The sequence below is a fragment of the Polypterus senegalus genome, chromosome 11 (assembly GCF_016835505.1).
Source record: "Polypterus senegalus isolate Bchr_013 chromosome 11, ASM1683550v1, whole genome shotgun sequence".
NCBI classification, from domain to species: domain Eukaryota; kingdom Metazoa; phylum Chordata; class Cladistia; order Polypteriformes; family Polypteridae; genus Polypterus; species Polypterus senegalus.
This window is the reverse complement of record NC_053164.1, coordinates 151370815-151390588: the sequence shown is the minus strand read 5'-3', so window position 1 is coordinate 151390588 and position 19774 is coordinate 151370815. Positions and strand designations below refer to the sequence as shown.

General features: G+C 37.5%; 1 protein-coding gene across 1 annotated transcript in view; it reads left to right on the top strand.

Moving 5' to 3' along the window:
* LOC120539624 (transcobalamin-2-like) overlaps positions 1 to 19774 on the top strand; it is a 51229-nt gene that overhangs the window by 15800 nt on the left and 15655 nt on the right. The window contains exons 2-6 of the mRNA XM_039769907.1: positions 259 to 336; positions 7519 to 7708; positions 9085 to 9242; positions 12151 to 12297; positions 15350 to 15528. Of these exons, the coding sequence (XP_039625841.1) occupies positions 270 to 336; positions 7519 to 7708; positions 9085 to 9242; positions 12151 to 12297; positions 15350 to 15528 (741 nt within the window). The 5' untranslated portion in view covers positions 259 to 269. The remainder of the gene's footprint in view (positions 1 to 258; positions 337 to 7518; positions 7709 to 9084; positions 9243 to 12150; positions 12298 to 15349; positions 15529 to 19774) is intronic.

Here is a 19774-nt window from a genome sequence, read left to right as displayed (position 1 = left end):
ATTCTTAATTAAGAAATAAAGTAGTTTATTTAAATTATTAAACACCTCTATATAAGAACACTTGATGCAAGTACAACATCATTTTTGTTTTAACTGTGCTGTATCTTTAAGCAGGTAAATTACCAGATTAAATGTTTTTTTGTTTTTTTTCAGATCTCTTACAGTTATGAATACAAAATGAATGACCAAATATGACATTGTCAAGATTCATTTAAGTGAGTAATTGTAAGCAGATAATTATGTCCTTTTTTTCTGCAGACTGTGACAAGATGCTGCTCAGTTTCCTTTTTGTAACTGTGGCTGTCAGTTTCATTTCTGTAAATGGAAAAGCGTGCCGTAAGTAACTGCTTAATTTCTAATATAAAGGTAAAATGATTAGGATCATCAAAAAAAATTTTAGAACATGATTTATCTCCATGCATAACTATTATCACTTCTGCTTTTATTTATTGCTAAAGTGGTGATTGCTAAAAAAAGGATATTTGTAGCATGTGGGCAAAAGAAAGTTGCAGATGAATGAAGTAAACATATCTTGACTGATTAGAACATTGTACTCTCAAGTGACCTACTTCTAAAGATACAGCAGAAAAGAATACTGACAATCTTTGAAAGGAACATTTTTGTTTATGCAATTAGTATTAATAAATGGAATAACTTTTTGAGCATCCAGAAGTAATACATAAACGTCATACAAGTAGTTATACACCTGCACAGCTATACTTAGCCTACACATTTATTATTATTATTATTATTATACTTTTTCAGATGTTGATTAATTAATTACCTACACTTACAAATTTATCTAAGCTTCATTTCTTTCTTTCCAATAACAGCAGAGAGCAATAAGCAATAAATAATAAACCAGTAATGTTAGCTAATAATAAAATTAACCAACAATTGATGTTAATCTGTTTTTGTATGTCAGAGTTGTTTGCATGGTGCTTTTCCACAATTATAATTATTCAATAACTAACTGGGAAGAAAGCGGGCCTGTGTATTGGTTGAATTTGAATATATATGTTCTCAAAGCAACAATATTCAGAGAACCTAATATGTCCAACATTAGCAGCCTTTAACAATGTGTAGAGGTCCTGATGTCTACCTGTATATGATGGTAATATATAATCCTCAACCATGCATCAGATAGCTACTGTAATATCTGTTACGCACTCGATATTAAAACTTTTACATATACAGTAATTGTTATTTCATTGTTACTCCGATAAATCAATACCTTTAGTGTAATTATTATAATAACAATAATAAGTTACATTTATTGAGCACCTTTCACAAACCCAATGTCGCTTTACATACAGAGTAAAAAAATTAAACAGATGACAAAAGTTTGTAGAAGAGGAAATTTTCAGTTGAGATTGAAAAGTGCAGAAAGAGGAGCAATCTCAGACAGACTGAGGAAGAGAGTTCCAGAGTTGAGGGGCTATAGCACTGAAGGGCCTGCCTCCCAGGGTGGACAGTCTGGTGCGTAGGATAGTAAGGAGATTACTGCTCCAGGACCTGAGAGAGTGACAAGGAGTGTAAGGAGCTATTAGCTGAGTGAGGTAGAGGGGGAGCAAGGTTATGTAGTGCTTTGAAGGTGAGAAGCAGAATCTTGAATTTAATCTTTGATGGAACTTGTAGCCAGTGAAGCTGGGACAGAACAGAGGAGATGTGAGCAGAACGCTTTGTGAGGGTGAGGACTGTGGCTGCGGAGTTCTGAATATACTGTAGCTTCTGTATAGATTTTGCAGGGAAGCCAATGAAGAGGGAATTACAGTAATCTGTACGAGACATGTTTGAGCATCATTAAAGAACAGAAATGGATGGAGGTGGGCAATGTTATGGAGATGATAGAATTAAATTTTGGAAAGAGACCTAATGTATAGCTCAAAGTTAAATGACAGAACAAACAAAACACCAAGATTTCTGACAACAGGAGCAGGTTTGACAAGTGTACCATTAACAGAAACAGAGAAGTAGGATGCCTTAGAAAGCTGGGATTTTGGACCTACCAGTAACACTTCAGTTTTATTGGCATTAAGTTTGTGAAAGTTATTTTCCATCCATAGCTTAAAATCAGTGATACAGTCACTGAGTGTGCTGGGAGGTGAATCTGTAGGGGAGTGTGTACTAAGATATAACTGTATATCATCTGCATAACAGTAGAAGTTAAGGCCATGTCTGTGAATAATCTGACCCAAAGGAAAAATAGAAAGTAGAAAAAGTAATGGCTCAAGGACTGAACCCTGAGGGACACCACGCGACACAGGTGAGGTGGAGGATTTATATCGGCCGAGTGTGACAAACTGTTGCCTATTGGAGAAATATAATGTGAGCCATTGAAGGGCTAAGCCAGGGAGTTGCCTACAGCAGAGAGACATAACAGGAGGATTTCATGATTAACAGTGTCAAATGCTGCACTTAAGTCAAGAAGGAGGAGAATATTAAGTGAACCATAGTCTGCAGACTGGAGAAGATCATTAACTACATGGAGAAGAGCTTTCTCAGTGCTGTGCTGTGTATGAAAGCCAGACTGAAAAGGCTCAGAGTGTATATTGTCCAGATGAAAAGCATGGAGTTGTGTAGCAACCATGTGTTATATCACCTTAGCCAAAAAGGGAGATTAGAGATAGGCCTGTAACTGGAGAGAAAGGAAGGATCCAGGTCAGGTTTTTTAAGGATTGGTGTAACTGCAGCTGTTTTGAGGGCAGTAGGGACCAAACCTGAAATGAAATATGCATTTACCATTGAGGCAACAGGAATACTAATTATGGATGAGCATGTCTTAAGCAGAGAAGTGGGGGCAGGATGAAGAAGACAGGAGGAAGAATTAGACTTATTAATAAGTTCAGAGATGGCAAGAGAGTCAACAGGCAAGAAACAAGTGAGTCTTGATGATGGAGATGGCAGATCAGAATGAGTGAGTGAGTGATTGTGAGTGTAGTGGCAATTGATGTAACGTTAGCTAGCTTACTGGAAGTTATACAGATTTTTAATTCTAAACCTACCTGCAAGTGCTGTACAAGCTGCTATGTCCTCACTTTCATGCTTTATTTTCTGTGCTCCCAACTAGTGTTAACTTAAAGTCATCTCTCTGTTGGTTAATGGAAATTGATTACAACAGGTGATTTTCAAAGACGTTAATTTGAGAAATTATGAAACAGCAATAAAAACCCCAGCCGCAAGGGTGACACAAGCCAGCTCGATGTTAGTGCCAGGCACAAGCCCAGGTAAACTTACGGATGAGAAACAGAATGTTCGTACTGGATCAGTTGAGGCCAGGTTATCGGCAGCTGCCACTCATACAGCTATCCAGCAGGGTATCGAAGGAAGCTGTTACTGCTGGCCAAAGAAAGTGAAGGAGAAAAAGAGGTAGAAAGCGGGTTTGAAGACAATGGGAGGGGATGAAAGAGTGTAGAGTTCAGAGTCAGAACTTTAAAAGTTAGCACAATGAACTGGTAAAGGGAGAGAGCTGGCCTGTATGGTAGAACAGAGAAAGATGGGTGTACTGTGTGTGCAGGAGACCAAGTGGAAATGGAGTAAGGCCAGAAGCACTGGAGGTGGGTGCAAACTGTTCTACCATGGTGTGGATGGGTAGAGAAATGGGACAGGGGTAATTGTAAAGGAACACTATGTGAGGAGTGTTTTGAAGGTGAAGAGAATGTCTGACAGAGTGATGAGCATAAAGTTTCAAATTGAAGGGGTAATATTGAATGTCATCAGTGCATTTGCTCCGCAAGTGGGATTGAAGATGGAAGAGAAAAATTTCTGGAGTGAGTTAGATGAAATGGCGGAGAGTACAGTATACCTAAAAAAGAAAGAGTGGTGATCAGGGTGGATCTTGGGCACATTGGCAAAGGGAACAGTGGTGATGAATAGGTGATGGCTGGATGTTGCTTTAAGGAGAGAAATGCTGAAGGGCAGAAGGTGGTTGACTTTGCTAAAAGGATGGAAATGGCGGTGATGAATACATATTTTAAAAAGAAGGAGGAGTGCAGGGTGACGTATAAGAGTGGAGGAAGGTGCACTTTGGTGGACTGTGTCATATGTAGGAGATGCAAGATGTGAAAGATATTAGAGACTATAAGGTGGTGACAGGGGAGAGTGGACATAGACAGCATTAATTGGTGGTATGCAGGATGAATTTTCAGGTGAAAAAGAGGAAGAGGGTGAGAATGGAACCAAAGATCAGGTGTTGGAAGCTGAAAGAGGAAGACACTTGTGTGAAATTCGGAAAAGTGAAACAGATGCTGGATGGTGGTGAAGACATGATAGATGATTGGAACACCAAATCTGAACTAGTAAGGTAGAGAGCTAGGAAGGTGCTTAGTGTGATATCTGGACAGAGGAAGGAAAACAAAGATACTTGGTGGTGAAATGAGGAAGTACAGGACAGCATGAAGAGGAGGAGGTGGTAGCGAAAAATAAGAGATGTGGCAAAAGGTGAAGAGAGAGGTGGTGAAGACTAAGGAAAAGGTGTATGCTGAGCTGTAAGAGAAGCTGGACACAAAGGAAGAGAAAAACACTTGTACCATTTGGCCAGAAAAAGGGACCAAGCGGGAAAGGATGTGCTGCAAATCAGGGTGATAAAGGATGCCCATAGAAATTTGCTGACAAGTGGGGAAGAGTATGTTGAAAAGGTGAAAGGAGTACTTTGAAGGACTTATGAATATAGAAAATAAGAGAGAGTGTAGGTTGGATGAAATGGATATAGTAAATCATGAAGTATCAGGGATCAGCAAGGCTGAAATGAGGGAAGCTATGAAGATTACATCAAGATTTGGCTCAGAGATCTTTCCTGTTTGCAATGGTAATGGATAGGTTGACAGATGAGGACAGACAGGAGTCTCTGCCGACTATGATGTTTGTGGATGACATTATGGTCTGTAGTGAGAGTAGACAACAGGTTTAGGTGACCCTGGAGATGTGGAGGTACTCACTGGAGAGAAAAGAAATGAGAGTCCGTAGGAGTAAGTCTGAGTACATGTGCATAAATGAGAGGGAAGGTGGTGGAAGGATGTGACTGCAAAGAGCAGAGTGGTGAAGGTAGACGAACTTAGGTACTTGTGTTCAACAGTCTAAAGCAATGGAGAGTGCAGCAGAAAGGTGAAGAAGAGAGTGCAGGCAGAAACTGAATTGCTGGCCCAGATTCCAGAGCTTCAGCCACAGGCCTCACCTTCCAAGCAGAAAGTTTAGGCACAATGTAATCTACCTTAGTATATAGAATGTAATATAAATCCTGGTATTGTTTTTATTATATGGCATCCATAAAATTTACAAATGTTTACACTCTTATATGCTTTCTATTAAATTACACTACAACATGATACCCATATACAATATAATTGATCACCTTAGGACAAACACTGGTGTTGATGTTTATTGCACAATACATACGCATTATCCTTATTAAGGGACTTGATAATTGCCACCCCACATGATCCCTCTACTGCACTGCTACATCTTCTGTGCTGTCATGGGTGGACCCTTTGCTTTACTGCTGTGTAATGGACAATTTCTATGTCTCACCCAAACTGTGTAAGATTTTAATTTATGGAAAACTAATGTATACAGCACCGTACAACCAAACTTCCATGGTTTGCCTGGTGACTCCGGATACGTGAATGCATCAATCTGCAACCATGGCACAGTAGCTGAATGGCAAAAAGGCAGAATGATTGTAATCAAGCTGAAGGACAATATTGTGACCAAGACTAAAAAGACTACACATTTTACAATTGTTTTGAGTAGCAGGGACTGTGTGTGAATTTATTAAAGAAAATTTCTATACATTTGCCATTTTTGTTTTGTTTTGAACATATTTGTAAATGAATGTCACTTGCCTAAAGTGCTATTTCAACTGTATCATCCTTTAGAGGGACTTGTGAACTCACACAATGTCATACCTAGAATCTACTTCTATAATTACTCCATTGGTTTTAAGTGGACAGCACAATGTTCCCATATAAAGAGAACGAGGAAGAGTATAGGAGTCATGTGGAGAACTTTGTTTCTGGATGCAAAGAGAATTATCTGCAACTCAACTGCAGCAAAACAGAGTAAATGATTAATGGACTTCACCTCACCAAAGTCATACTTATCTTTACAAATTATTTTCAAGGCAATTAAATTAAGCTGTCTCCTATAATTGACACTCTCTTGTCACCGGCAGTGCCTCTGAATATGACCCATCCTCTCATAACCATTTTTTCTGCAAAGCTATTTGTGGTATTTAACAAAAAATATTTCTATCCATCCATCCATCCATCCATCCATCCTCTTCCGCTTATCCGAGGTTGGGTCGCGGGGGCAGCAGCTTGAGCAGAGAGCCCTCTCCCCGGCCACTTCTTCAAGCTCTTCCGGAAGAAACCCAAGGCGTTCCCAGGACAGCCGGGAGACTGCCCCAAGTGGAGGAGTTCAAGTATCTTGGGGTCTTGTTCACAAGTGAGGGAAGAATGGAGCGTGAGATCGACAGGCGGATCGGTGTGGTGTCCGCAGTAATGCGCGGTCTGCATCAGTTTGTCATGGTGAAAAAGGAGCTGAGCCATAAGGCAAGGCTTGGCTCTCAATTTACCAATCGATCTACGTTCCTACCCTCACCTATGGTCATGAACTATGGGTAGTGACCGAAGGAGAGATCACGAATACAAGCGGCTGAAATGAGTTTCCTCCGCAGGGTGTCTGGGCTTTCACTTAAACATAGGGTGAGAAGCTCAGTCATCCGGGAGGGGCTAGGAGTAGAGCCGCTGCTCCTCCGCATCTAGAGGAGTCAGATGAGGTGGCTCAGGCATCTGATCAGGATGCCTCCTGGACGCCTCCCTGGTGAGGTGATCTGGGCATGTCCAACCGGGAGAAGGCCCAGGGGAAGACCCAAGACAAAAAATATAAGCAAATGAAAAATGAAATTTCCACTGGAGCTTGCTAGCTTTTCCCCTTGTTATGCTGTTTCTTCTTCTTGTACCAAGGCATCTCCAAAGTACACAGTGTTTCCTTATTCTGGGCCGTTGTGTACTTACCATTGACCATTCTTTCCATACCTTTTTATAAATATTCCATGTCTTTGGCACAAAGGAACCTTGCACCAGGTCATCTAGGAGGTGATCACAACTTACCAAAAGTATTTGGGACAGTTAATGCCTCTCCTATTAGTTTGGGGGTCCAGCCTAACAAATGTGTGTATTACGTACTTGGAGCCTTTAACATTTATTGCATTCACTACTACAAGGGTGTTTCTATATAAGTTAAGTAAGCTTTTTGAACACAAATATTTCCATTGAGGGACATGGGAAGCTGAAATGTATCTCAGCATCATTCACACAGAAACTCTACAAAAACTCTCCTTTTAATACCTTACACTGCACCATAATGATTCATATGGACTTCAGCACCTTGAAGGAACACTAATGCCCAATCACCACAGTGATTGTATGTTATTATTTAAAGACTCAACTTTTTTAATGTTTAGGTCTGACAGCCTTCTAACAACTGATGACTAACTTTGATCTATTTAAATTATTTCAGGAATTGAAAGTGGAAATGAAAACCTGATTCTTTCCATCAACAAGAAGTTGCTAAGATCTTTGGGAAATAAGAGCATTGCTCCCAATCCTAGCCTTTACATAGGTTTGCGACTTTCAGATGTTCATAATCAGAAGACTGAGCAAGAGTACCTAATTAGACTACAGGAGGACATGAAAGAGCCAACAGTCAGGTAAAAATTTGGCATGTGCATTTATTCACAAACTATGGAAATCTGTAGTAATTTAGATTTTAATACATTTTTTGAGGAAGAAACAATTCTAGTCCAGCATAGTATGGAGTTTAATGCAGTGCACTTTAGTTTTGGACAAATACAGTGCAACCAGGTCCACGTCACAGCAGCAAGGGCTAATTTTCAGAGAGTCAATCAATTTGTGTACTAAGCAAAACCAAATCAAACACAATTCTTTATTTTTTAGGGCTGTATGAACAGTGCAGTCTGGGAGAATATGGGGAGAAATACATAGTTTACACTTTGGCCACTTGATAATAGTGGAGATGTAGTAGTTAATATGTTAAAGAATAAATGAAAGAGTGGCTGTTCAGCCCTTTGGTCAGACTTTTGTACTTTTTAATTGACAATTGGTTCCTAAAGATTTTTTTCCTTGTGATCAGTGTAGTTTGGAGATATATTTTCATGTAACCACATGATCCCAACCTCTCTCTCTCTCTCTCTCTCTCTCTCTCTCTCTCTCTCTCTCTCTCTCTCTCTCTCTCTGGTATTACACTATTTAATATTTTCATTTGCAGTACCTATTATCACTTTTAGGAGGCTAAAGAAATGCATATATTTATTTAGATGGTATCAAAAATAATATTTTATGATACTTTTATCAGTTTTATATCTTATATGATACTTTTTCATTTAATTAATAGAATGTTGTGTTTTATGTTTATCTATATTGTAAACAAAACACAAAAGAGAAGATAAAATGTTGAGGCTTCAGGTGAGAAAAGCCCCATTAATTTGATTGATGAAGAGATTACGATGGTGGTGCATAAACACATTGCTTGCTACAGCTATTGCATTAGGAGTCAGTATGAAGTAGGAAGGTCTTTCTGCCTAATGTGAAGACAAAAACAGAAGAGCTGATGGGACCTAAAACAGGGTGAACTGGTAGGAGGGTTCAGGCGAAAGTCTGAGTTCTTCCTTTGGGTTGGTGACTTCTGGACTGTGGAGAAAACAGACAACTATTTCACCCTTCATATATTAAAAAAACTTGTATTTTTTCAATTTTATTTTTTAGTTGAGTTTGTATTTCTAAAATAGCATATAATGTGGCCTGTAAAGGGCACTAAATAAAACAGAATTTGACTATTAAAGAAATTAATTTATGAAAGATGTAGATCTTCTACATTACTGAAATTAGTTACAGGACTTGACTGTTTTATGTATCACACATTTTGCAGTTCAGTAGGCGTATAATGGTTCATATATCAGCTTACTAAAATTAAATTATAAAAGCAAATGTGTTGTTAAAATAAATAGACTGATACCAACTCTGTATAAAGTGAATAATTCCTATGCCTCATTTTTGTCTTTCAAAGTTCAGTGTTGGGTACTGATTCTCAGAGGAGTACTGGTCTTCTGGCCCTTCATACTTTGGCCCTTCGTGCTTCATGTGAACCGGCCAATAGTGCCAACATGAGGAAACAGTTACAGCAACTGAAGCATAGGATGCACCAGGAGAAGGAACACATCAGCAGTAACGGCTTTGTATATTATTTATTTATGAGAAGCAAGAATTAAGTGGTTTTAAAAATGGAAGTGTTAAAGCAGAAAATATGTGAATAAACAGCAACTGACACATTCGCCAGTGTAAATACTGCATTATATTAAAATGCTATTGACAACTGAAAATACTGAATGGAAATTAAAAATATGACGTAGGAGTTGTACCCCCCCAGATGTATCCTGAGTCATAAGTACACATTTGTCAGTACAAAATGTAAGACAGCATATGATGATAAAAATTATGCTGTGAGAAAACTGGAAGAGTGCAGTATGTTGCTTACATTTCAGAATGAAAACAAAATAAAACTGTGTAACCCTAGTGTATTTAATCTGTGCTCTTCTGGTGTCTTTTCATGATTAAGTCAAGACACATAAATTGAACAGTTATTGAACCAATACTAAACCACACAAGAGAGGAAACACAAAGTAACAAATGGAACAACTATAGAAATAAAACGATCAACATAGTCGCCTTGGCTCCTATTTGTTAGTTTTGTTGGCTAATCCACTTGCCACTTCCGAAGAATTATCAACATGCTCTTCTTAACTGTCTCAACCCTGGCTCCTTTCTCCTAATGGTGAGTCTTTGTGCTATAAGGTTCCAGACTCCATGAGCTCTGATTTGAGACATTTTATCATCCCCCTGTAGCTCTTTATTAGCCAAGCCCTGGAATCCCTTGTTGGATCAGGATAGACCTGTATGACTAGGACACTGCCCAGTGATCCCTAATGTCTGTGCACCCCTGTCTTCAATGTAGCCTTTAAAAGGTAATATTTCTCCGGCAGCTTATGGGCTGTGGTGTCTTGAGGTAAATTGCTTCATGTGGCACTATTTGGGTCTACCTTAATGTGTCTAAAATTTTAACTTCCCAAGAATGTGCTTATTAGCTTAATGGAACGTGTGTGATGGTCCAGATTAGCTTCACCCTCCCTGATTGCTTCTGGGAGCCTCTTGAACCCAGAACAATTGATAACATACATTTGATGAGCTGGGTAAATGAGGACATACATAGTCAGCAAGGAGGTTGTATAAGGTGGGATGTTTATATTTACAAAAATAAAACGTATCCTAAAGTCCCGTGCAGATTTCTTCAGATAGTCCAGAAAGTCATAAAATGACGTGTGAAGTGGAGAATAAAATAAACAATAAGAAATAATCCGTTAATACGAGGTTAAAATTCCAGACAGAATTTGTCCTTTAAAAAATAATCCCAAGCCTCAGTGCCTCTAAAAACTTATGTCTACCCTGCTTACCTCAGACAGCATTTCTGCAGCCAGAGAAGATGTTCATCAACAGGTGCAGTCAACCATAACATAGCTCAGTTCCCCATTGCCAGTCCTTTAGCATTCAGTGGGACACCATGCCAAGCCTTGCTGTGTCTCCCATCAGCAACCACAGCACAGCCTTAAGGCTGGAGCCCACATGGAGTCCTGTCATCCATACTCTCAAATCACTCAGCAGGAGCCCTCTGTGCCTTGAGAAGTGGCCATGCACTATTATCGGGCCATCTTCCCAACCACCTGCTTCCATTTCACTTGGAACAGTCTCTTGCCTCCATCTCTTTTATCATTTGTTCTTTTCTCTTTTTTTCTTGTTCCCCTCCTCTGCCGTGCAGACTCCCTTTATAGACCCGGTTGGATGCAGGTGCTGTCCTCCACCTACTCTGAGATGTGAATGAAGCACTTGACTGACCTGCTCGCATTTGCATGTGAAAGCACGATCAGCCAAGAACCTAAGTCATCCTCACATTGCAGTGTTAACACTCACACATGCATCTGCACTCACTTAGAGCTTGCACACTCCGGGACTGTGACCATTTATTAATCTGTGTTTAGGTTGCCAAAATCGAGCAGCAATCGAGTCAAAGGTGTAGCAAAATAAATTTCTCAGTACAACAATACTTTTAAAAGGTTTAATGAAAATTTAAAAAGGAACAAATTACAAAAAAAATCAGAAAAAAGTTATTACACATGCTGAATAAAAGGCAAAAAAAGATTCTTCTTTGCTTCATTATTTTAGCTTACTTGTGTTAAACTTCAGTTACATGCTATACTTAAAGGTTGTGCCATTTCTCAATGGTAAACTTACATAGGCTTCACTTAGTCCATTCTGTACGTACAGTTTGAAATTGTTTGCCTTCCATGCCTTACCAACTGCAAGGCAGATCATAAACTGGAACTAGTCTGTAGTCAAAGGGTCAAGAAATAATTAGAATAGTCCATTTATAATTTAGCTTGTCGCGGTTATGATAGAACCTCCCATTTACTCTGTGCTAATATATAAGCATACTTTTTAACATAACTAAGAAAACACTTCTTTGAATTTAACAAAACCTAACCAAGTGACATATGGCTCTTACAATTAGAATCGTGCTTCACTACAGACTTCTTACACATTGTGTTTCCAGCATATGATCCAGCCACTGCAAATCTGAATTGAACAAAACATGTAAAATAAATTCATTAATAATTTTTTTCCTCTTTATCTTTTCCCACTTCTATGTGGGGTTAATATTTTATAGGTTTCCCCATGAGGCCAGATGCCTTTCCCGATGCCAACACACCCCTATTACATTCAAACTTGGATGTATTGCCAAGAGAATATTTTCTTGCTTTTATGTAATCTTAAATTGAGAAAAGTAAATAACATATAAAGATTAACCAACCCTGGATGGAGCACCAGGTTAGCTGGGAGAAAGTGATTGTGTAAGGATTATGTATAAATAAAGCTTGTTAATGGGTGCTGCCATGGTACAATTTACAATCAGCTTTGAGTTAAATTATATGTTGTTTCCAGCCACATCTTACAGACTTTTCTATAAATTGCTTCATTCTTGTTAGAGTAAAAAAATTGCTAATTCTTTTTTTTTCCCCTGCAGAAACAAACACTCCTCAGAGCAACTACTACCAGTACAGTTTAGGAGTTCTGGCACTGTGTGTCCAAAATGTCAAAGTTGACCCTCATGTCATCCGCAAACTTGTAAATGAAGTAAAGAAAGATTCAGAAATTCACAGTATTTGCATTGGTAATAAACAGTAAAATTTTCTTAAGCATAAAGAATCTTCTCCATTTTTAATCATATTGCAATATGTTTATGAAAAACAAGAGTATGCACATTTTTTCAATGCCTTTTGATAATATTTTTGTCTTCTGTTGATACTATTTGCATGACAACACATTTTGGCAGATTTTATTACTGTAAAAAATGCGGTAAAACTATTAACAATTCTACAATGCCATATTAGCACTATTTTATCCATGGGTTTACATGGACTAATGAATTGTTAATGTATCTTGTTGATTAACACTTAGGAAATAATTCAATACATTATGTACTTTATAATGGTTCATTTGTCTTGTATTAAATATTGTATGCTATGCAAGAAAATATAATTATGCATAGAAATAACAGTTCAATTTGTATGAAAATGGAAGTGTAGCATGGGTGATATAATTTGTGTAATTTCTTTTTTTTTTTTTTTCTTTGTTAATCCATGAGAAAAAAAATGATCTTTTCACATGTCCTTTGGGGGGCAGTATGTAGGGTTGCCAATTGTACAGCGCTCCAGGAGTATTTTTCAGGTTAAGGACCCAACAGAGTAGGATCCCTTGTGGCAGCATCTAGAACCACAGTGAAATACTGGTTACGGAAAGAGAATATAGGGTAAAAACACTGTGACTGCTGGTAAAAGCATTTATATGCTGAGGCATGGAGTCCTAAATGTACTGACAAATTAAACAAATCACAGAGTATTTCCAGGGGGACAATGTCTTATGAAGTTTATAGAGGCCACTGCAGCTGGTGCCCCAAGACGTCCTGCCCATACTCAATTAGAATCAGATTTGGTGGCACAGTTGTCCACGGAAAATATCTAGCAGGTATTTTTGGGGCAGGGTAGTAGAGTGTTGCTGGGTATTGCCTTTTTAATATAATATTGTGTTTTACCTATCATCTGCACTACAGAATCATAATATTTACACCAATTGGTGTGCCAATTGAGAATGTTATTCATATTGCAGTGTTGTCTTTATCTTCTTTGATTTGTTGAAAATTTCGAGGTTACCAATTCCAAGAGAGAAGAGAGGCTCATTGCTGAAGGTAACTCAGTGGTAGTTTAGAAGTAGTTGATGATGGTTAAGTTGTCAGTGGTAGTCTTTGTAAGGGAGATTATGAATAGTGTCTGTTCTGTACGTCATTAGCACGTGGTGTAAGGTGCCATATTCCATGTAGGGGGCCATGTTTCCACGAATTATATAAGGCTCTGAAGTATACAATTAAGAAGGAAAAAAATCAAGATGTGGGGTTTTAAAATGCAATTGGATTAAAGTGTTACTTCTAATATAAACAGATAAATATGTAAGCCTTGAACCACAAAGTGAAAAAATAAAGAACATGTCGGAATCCAAATTCATGCGCTTGACATAATATTGTGTACATAAATGAAATTAACTTGTGTGTAAAATATCATTTATCATAGTTATAGGCACATAGAAAGCAGTTTTTCTTATTATGATAGTTTCTATTATGTAGAGGATATTATCTTGTATGTAGGAGTTATTATCTTGTATTTATTGAACCAGTCCTGAACAAAATTAAAATTGCTATTATTTTGATTTGTGTGTGTCCTCTGATGGGCTGAATTCCTGCAGTAATTTTCACTTGATGCTGCCAGAATTCACTCCTGCTTTCTGGAACCATATAACTGATTTATGGGGGTTCAGAAAATAGATTGGTGGGTGGAAGATTAATGCATGCAGAACCATGCAACTTTTTATAAAGTGGGATCACTGTAAGTGACAGATTAAAAATTATTCGACATGCATTGTGTGCCTTACAAATGGAGATTCCCCATGCATCAATTCTTCAATTTCTCCCCAATTTAAAAAGTTGTCTTTAACCTGACTGGTGAATTTCAACAAGTTTCTCATTAATATGAGCCTGTGTCCAACAACTAGCTTCAATCCCATCCACAGTTGCCCATTGTTGCAGTGCCACTTTTGAATTGTATTATGCAAGCTAATCAAATTAATAATTAAGCAATGAAATGGCACTACATTAAAACAGTGAGAGACACCATGGCTTCACATGAAGTTTGCATTAACAGACCAAGACTGAACATTCATACAGATCTGAACACTTCCCTAAGGGGTCGATTAGGATAAAGGTGACTATAAAACAAAGTAACCTAAATTTTGAAAAATCAGACATGTGACATAATTAACTAACTCTGAATCCAAACTATCTTGCATATACAAGTTATTATCTCATTCATACAAGATATTCTGTTGATGTATAATAATAGAAAGCTGCTAGATTTTTTTTATTCCCATTCAGATAGAAAGATAGATAGATACTTTATTAATCCCAAGGGAAAATTCACATACTCCAGCAGCAGCATACTGATAAAAAACAATATTACATTAAAGAGTGATAAAAATGCAGGTAGAACGGACAATAGCTTTGTATAATGTTAACGTTTACCCCCCTGGGTGGAATTGAAGAGTCTGTCAGTGGAGCAGGACAGTGACAGCAGTCTGTCGCTGAAGCTTCTCCTCTTTCTGGAGATGATACTGTTCAGTGGATGCAGTGGATTCTCCATGATTGACAGGAGCCTGCTCAGCGCCCGTCACTCTGCCACGGATGTCAAACTGTCCAGCTCCATGCCTACAATAGAGCCTGCCTTCCTCACCAGTTTGTCCAGGCATGAAGCGTCCTTCTTTATGCTGCCTCCCCAGCACACCACCGCGTAGTAGAGCGCGCGCCACAACCGTCTGATAGAACATCTGCAGCATCTTATTGCAGATGTTGAAGGAGTTATCTTGTACATATTAGAAATTATACCATATTTACAAGATATAAATACCCCATATTATTTCCAACTTGTGGTTCAGGACTCTTGTAATTAGTCACTGAAAAAAATACATTTTTCATTATAGTTGAAGCAAAAGAATTTTATATTGTACTGACATGCATGTGCTCTGACAATTTAAAAGTATGGTATGCTGTATTGGTTATATGAGACCAAATCTGAACTTCATGCTGTATTCCCTCTTTATGTATTTCATTTTTTTGTCAGATACTTTGTCCATGGGTGGTCTTGCACTTCAATGTTTGAGACATCTGGACACATTTTATGATGAGCACCTAAACAAAGACATTGCATCTGCCACGCTCAAAGTAAAAGAAACTCTCCAGAAAGCCCAAAATGACAATGGCATCATTGGAAATAAGTTCAGCACACTATTGGCGGTTCAGGTAAGTAAGAAAAAAAAAAGATATCCTTGAACGAATTAGTATATATATATATATATATATATATATATATATATATATATATATATATATATATATATATATATATATATATATATATATATGTATATGTATATATATATGTGTATATATGTATGTATATATATATGTATATGTATATATATATATGTATATGTATATGTATATGTATATATGTATATATTTTATGTATGTATCATCACCCAGAACCTGCACAACTTAGCGTCTCAAACTTTTAATGTATTTATAATGAAATCAAGAAGTTTTTTGTGACCACATTTTTATTGAACTTTAGTAAGAAAAAAATCATGGAAATGAATATTCAGTAATAAAGCCCAAACTGTCAACAACTGAAAAATAAAAAGAAACAAGGAAAATATTAAATTAAGTATTTGTTAGTATGTGTTTTTAATTATTACATAATTTGAAAGTAATTACATAAGACTGGTCTGAAGGTGTATTATGTGAACTTTAACAAAGACATATCTCCCTCCTACAGATATCATGTTGATGTACAATACAGGAAGTCATATTTTTTGTTCCCATGTGATTTATCTTCCCCTCTCAGATTTCTTTCACCCTATTATTTTATGATAAATTGGAGGTGTTCTCAAATTAGCACACCTGTCTGGCTTGAGAATAGCACATCATAAATTGTGCATTATATGAAACTATCAAGGATTTGTACATGGATGGACAAGCATCAAGTCCATGTTATGTACCTCCCAATACCAAATTCGGCAAAGTAGGCTTGAGAATGTTATGCTGTGTTAAAATGTGTTATTTGTCATTGTCCTGAAACCCTGCATTTGATATTTGACAAAACTGCAGGCTAGAGACTTAAAATGCTAAATTGCTAGATTGAAACAGCAAAAAATACTTATATCAATGCTGTATGTTGGAGATAAAAATGTTCATGTACCAAGAGCCTAAATATCACTGAAGAATTAAATACAATGAGTATCTATGTGATGGTAATGTAACATGTACAAGCAACATGTTTTAAATGGAATGGATGAGACCACAGAGAAAATTGAGGTGAACGTACCAATAATACTTAATGATGGGTGTAGATAAATAATGGTATTTGTTGCAGTGGTGAGTATTTTTCAGGACACATTCTTTAATCTTCTTTAGGTGTAGGATAGGACACCAACAATCATGGGAAGAAAATCTATAAATAAGAAATATTTGTCCTCCCTAGGAGAAAGGAAGCTTACAGCAGCTAGGATTTGTCCCTCTCACTGTCAGATACTGCTGGATTTAATATGTTATCACGTTCAAGTTCAAAAAAGTCTGAGTTTGCATAAGCAGCCTTAATTTATGATGCTCATCTCTCAATTATAATAAAAAAAATCTTGGGATGAGACTAATCCTGCGACGAGACATGACTTTTTGAAGAGACTTTTTGGAAGGAAGTCCTGTGAGACAGAGACTTTTACCATTAGATTCTTTCAAGTCACACCCTACGTACAACTATTTTCAAACAAGACCACGGTCATCAGGTGCATTCCGGCACTTAACCTGGACAGACACCAGTCCATTTAAGGGCTTACTTATGAACACACACACACACACTTACGAAGATCCAGTTTAGAATTACCCATTCATCTAAATATGGCAGCGAGAAATGATGAAGTCAAACAAATTAACAGTGACACGGCAAATTGATTAAATGCGTATCAATAGACTATGCTGAAGCAGTTCGTAGTGATCGTGCGGAAGATGAAAACATCAACTTACAATATCCCATAGAATAACTATAAGCGTTAACACCGTCCGATCTTCCAACAGCCAAATTACTGTTGAAACAAGGATGTATCGTAATGTTATTGCGTAATTTATGTATGAGTGATGGACTATCCAATGGAACAAGATTAGTTGTTTTAAAAATTGGTCGAACAATTCTAACATGTAAAATTTTAGCAGGCAATAGGAAAGGTAATGTAGTACATATTCCATGAATAGCATTAGACACAAAAGGTGATCTTGATATGCCATTCGTATTAAAACATTTACAGTTTCCTGTGAGAATAGCTTTTGCTATGACAATTAAAAAATCATAGGGACAAACATTTGAAAAAGTCGGTTTATTTATGAGCGAGAAAGAAACGATATTCACTCACGGGCAGTTATACGTTGCGTTGTCACAATGTAAATCTAAACACGGAATCAAAATTCAATACGATCTTGAAGTAAAGTTAATTCCAAATATTATTTTAACTGAAGTTTTAAAGTAAAAGTGAAAATAATGCACAATATGACAATTCCCATGAAAAAACAATCTCTTTAAATTGTATATCCGGTTAACCAAACCTGGGGATTGATGAGCAGGGGGTGGAGCCTCCTAGTAAGAAATGTAATGATTTATTTCATCATGTAGAAGTATATTATAAACAAAAACAGTTGTGTCATATGTTTTAAATATTAAAATTTGTGCTTTGGTTTAAAGCGTGACAGCTGCGTCTATGGAAGACAGTTTATCAGTTGCTGGGGCAACCGCGGGCTGCCAACGCTGTAGCAGCTTGCAGCTAAAGCAGATCCGAGCCGATTGTGGTTGCGCTATAAGCTGTTGCCAATGATGGATGATGCAAGGAACGTTATAAATTCAGGGAACAGGATTACTTGGCCATGACCCTGCTGTGTCTGTGTATAGGAGAGTGGTAGAGAGGTTAGGAGCACGCACGGATGTGGCGCATTGCCGCACCCACCATGACAAACCAACTCAGGATCCAGATTAGGACCTGAGTCCAGTCATGCAATGGGTGACTCCTCAGCACCACACTAGTTCAGCTAGAATGGAATCAGTGTGAGGATTTTTTTGGTGGTCGGAGTGCCAATTCTGCCACCAACCCCCATGTTTTCCCCTGCAGGTTGGAAGGCCTACATGCAGGGCTGGATACAGAGTAATGTCATACCCAGGATGGATCCCATTAAAATAAGTAACCGTGCTGTTCATGTTTCAAGCTGAATAAAATTGTTTTTGCTAAAGTACTGAGACTCAGCCTCATTTTTTGGAGTGCAAGACAGGGACTCACACACGTCACAATATTAAAAGACAAAATATTCTCGATTGTAACAGAAATTTGTAATTTTTCACCCTTTTGAGGAGCTCCATTGACAGCTAGATCCCTAGTGACGGATCAAAAATAACATCATATTCGTAATTGTCAATCTTAAAGTAGTCTTAAATGATATCCTACATGCCTATTTTTGAAATTTGTTATTTTTAACCTTCTTGGAGGGCTAGGACCACCAGTAAAGAATCAAATGTCAAAAATATTATCATATTTGGATGTCTATGTCACTAAGCATCTCCGTTAATATCTGGAAGTTGATAGTTCCAATCCCATTACTGCCAGAAACGATCCTACTCCATTGGGCCCTTAAACTGAAAATGGCTCCAGAGGCACTATAAATGGTCAATCCGGCCACCTAAGAGGTCATACATAAAAACAATTCCCCCATGGGGTTTAATAAAGTAACTCAAAAATCAAATGTTCATCATCAGCAACTTTGAAATAACATAAAATGACACTTTACTACCGAAGTCCATTTTTTCTGTTTTGTTAAAAGGAGTAACTTTGATCCCTTGCATATAATTACAGGGTGAATCCCTGGGGTCGGTTGATGTGGCATGCACAACTTCAAGTCCTGATCATTTTTGCTGAAGACACCTTTTGATTTACTCTTTATTGTAAAGGTGTAATTTCCTGCACAAAATATAGTCCAAAAGTGGCCTCAAAAACGAGTGTTTTTCAGGTCTAGACTACCAAAAACAGGAGGGAACCTCAAAAAGCTCAATGTCTTGCATAACTAGAAATGGAGACAGGTTAAACGGGATGACACATGTTGGGATTTTGTAATTCTGGTGAGTCAAAGTGCTGGATAAAAAAAAAAAAAAAATAGAAACAAACTGAAGTGATATCAAAGTATTGATAAGTAATTCTTAAAAACACAATTTGTTGTCACATAATCATAGCACTTACAGTAGTTGTAATCTCCTACATACTAACAACAATAGTATAAATGAAGTATGAACACGGACCGTGAATACAATGCTATAATACTAGATACAACACCAGACAGCATACAATAAACAAGCATTTGGTAAACAGTATGAATGGCATTAAGTATTTAGGCCCTGGCTTTCTCTAACAAAGTGAAGGGAAAAGCAGGTCAAAAGTGGTTGACTGAATGGAAAGTGAGG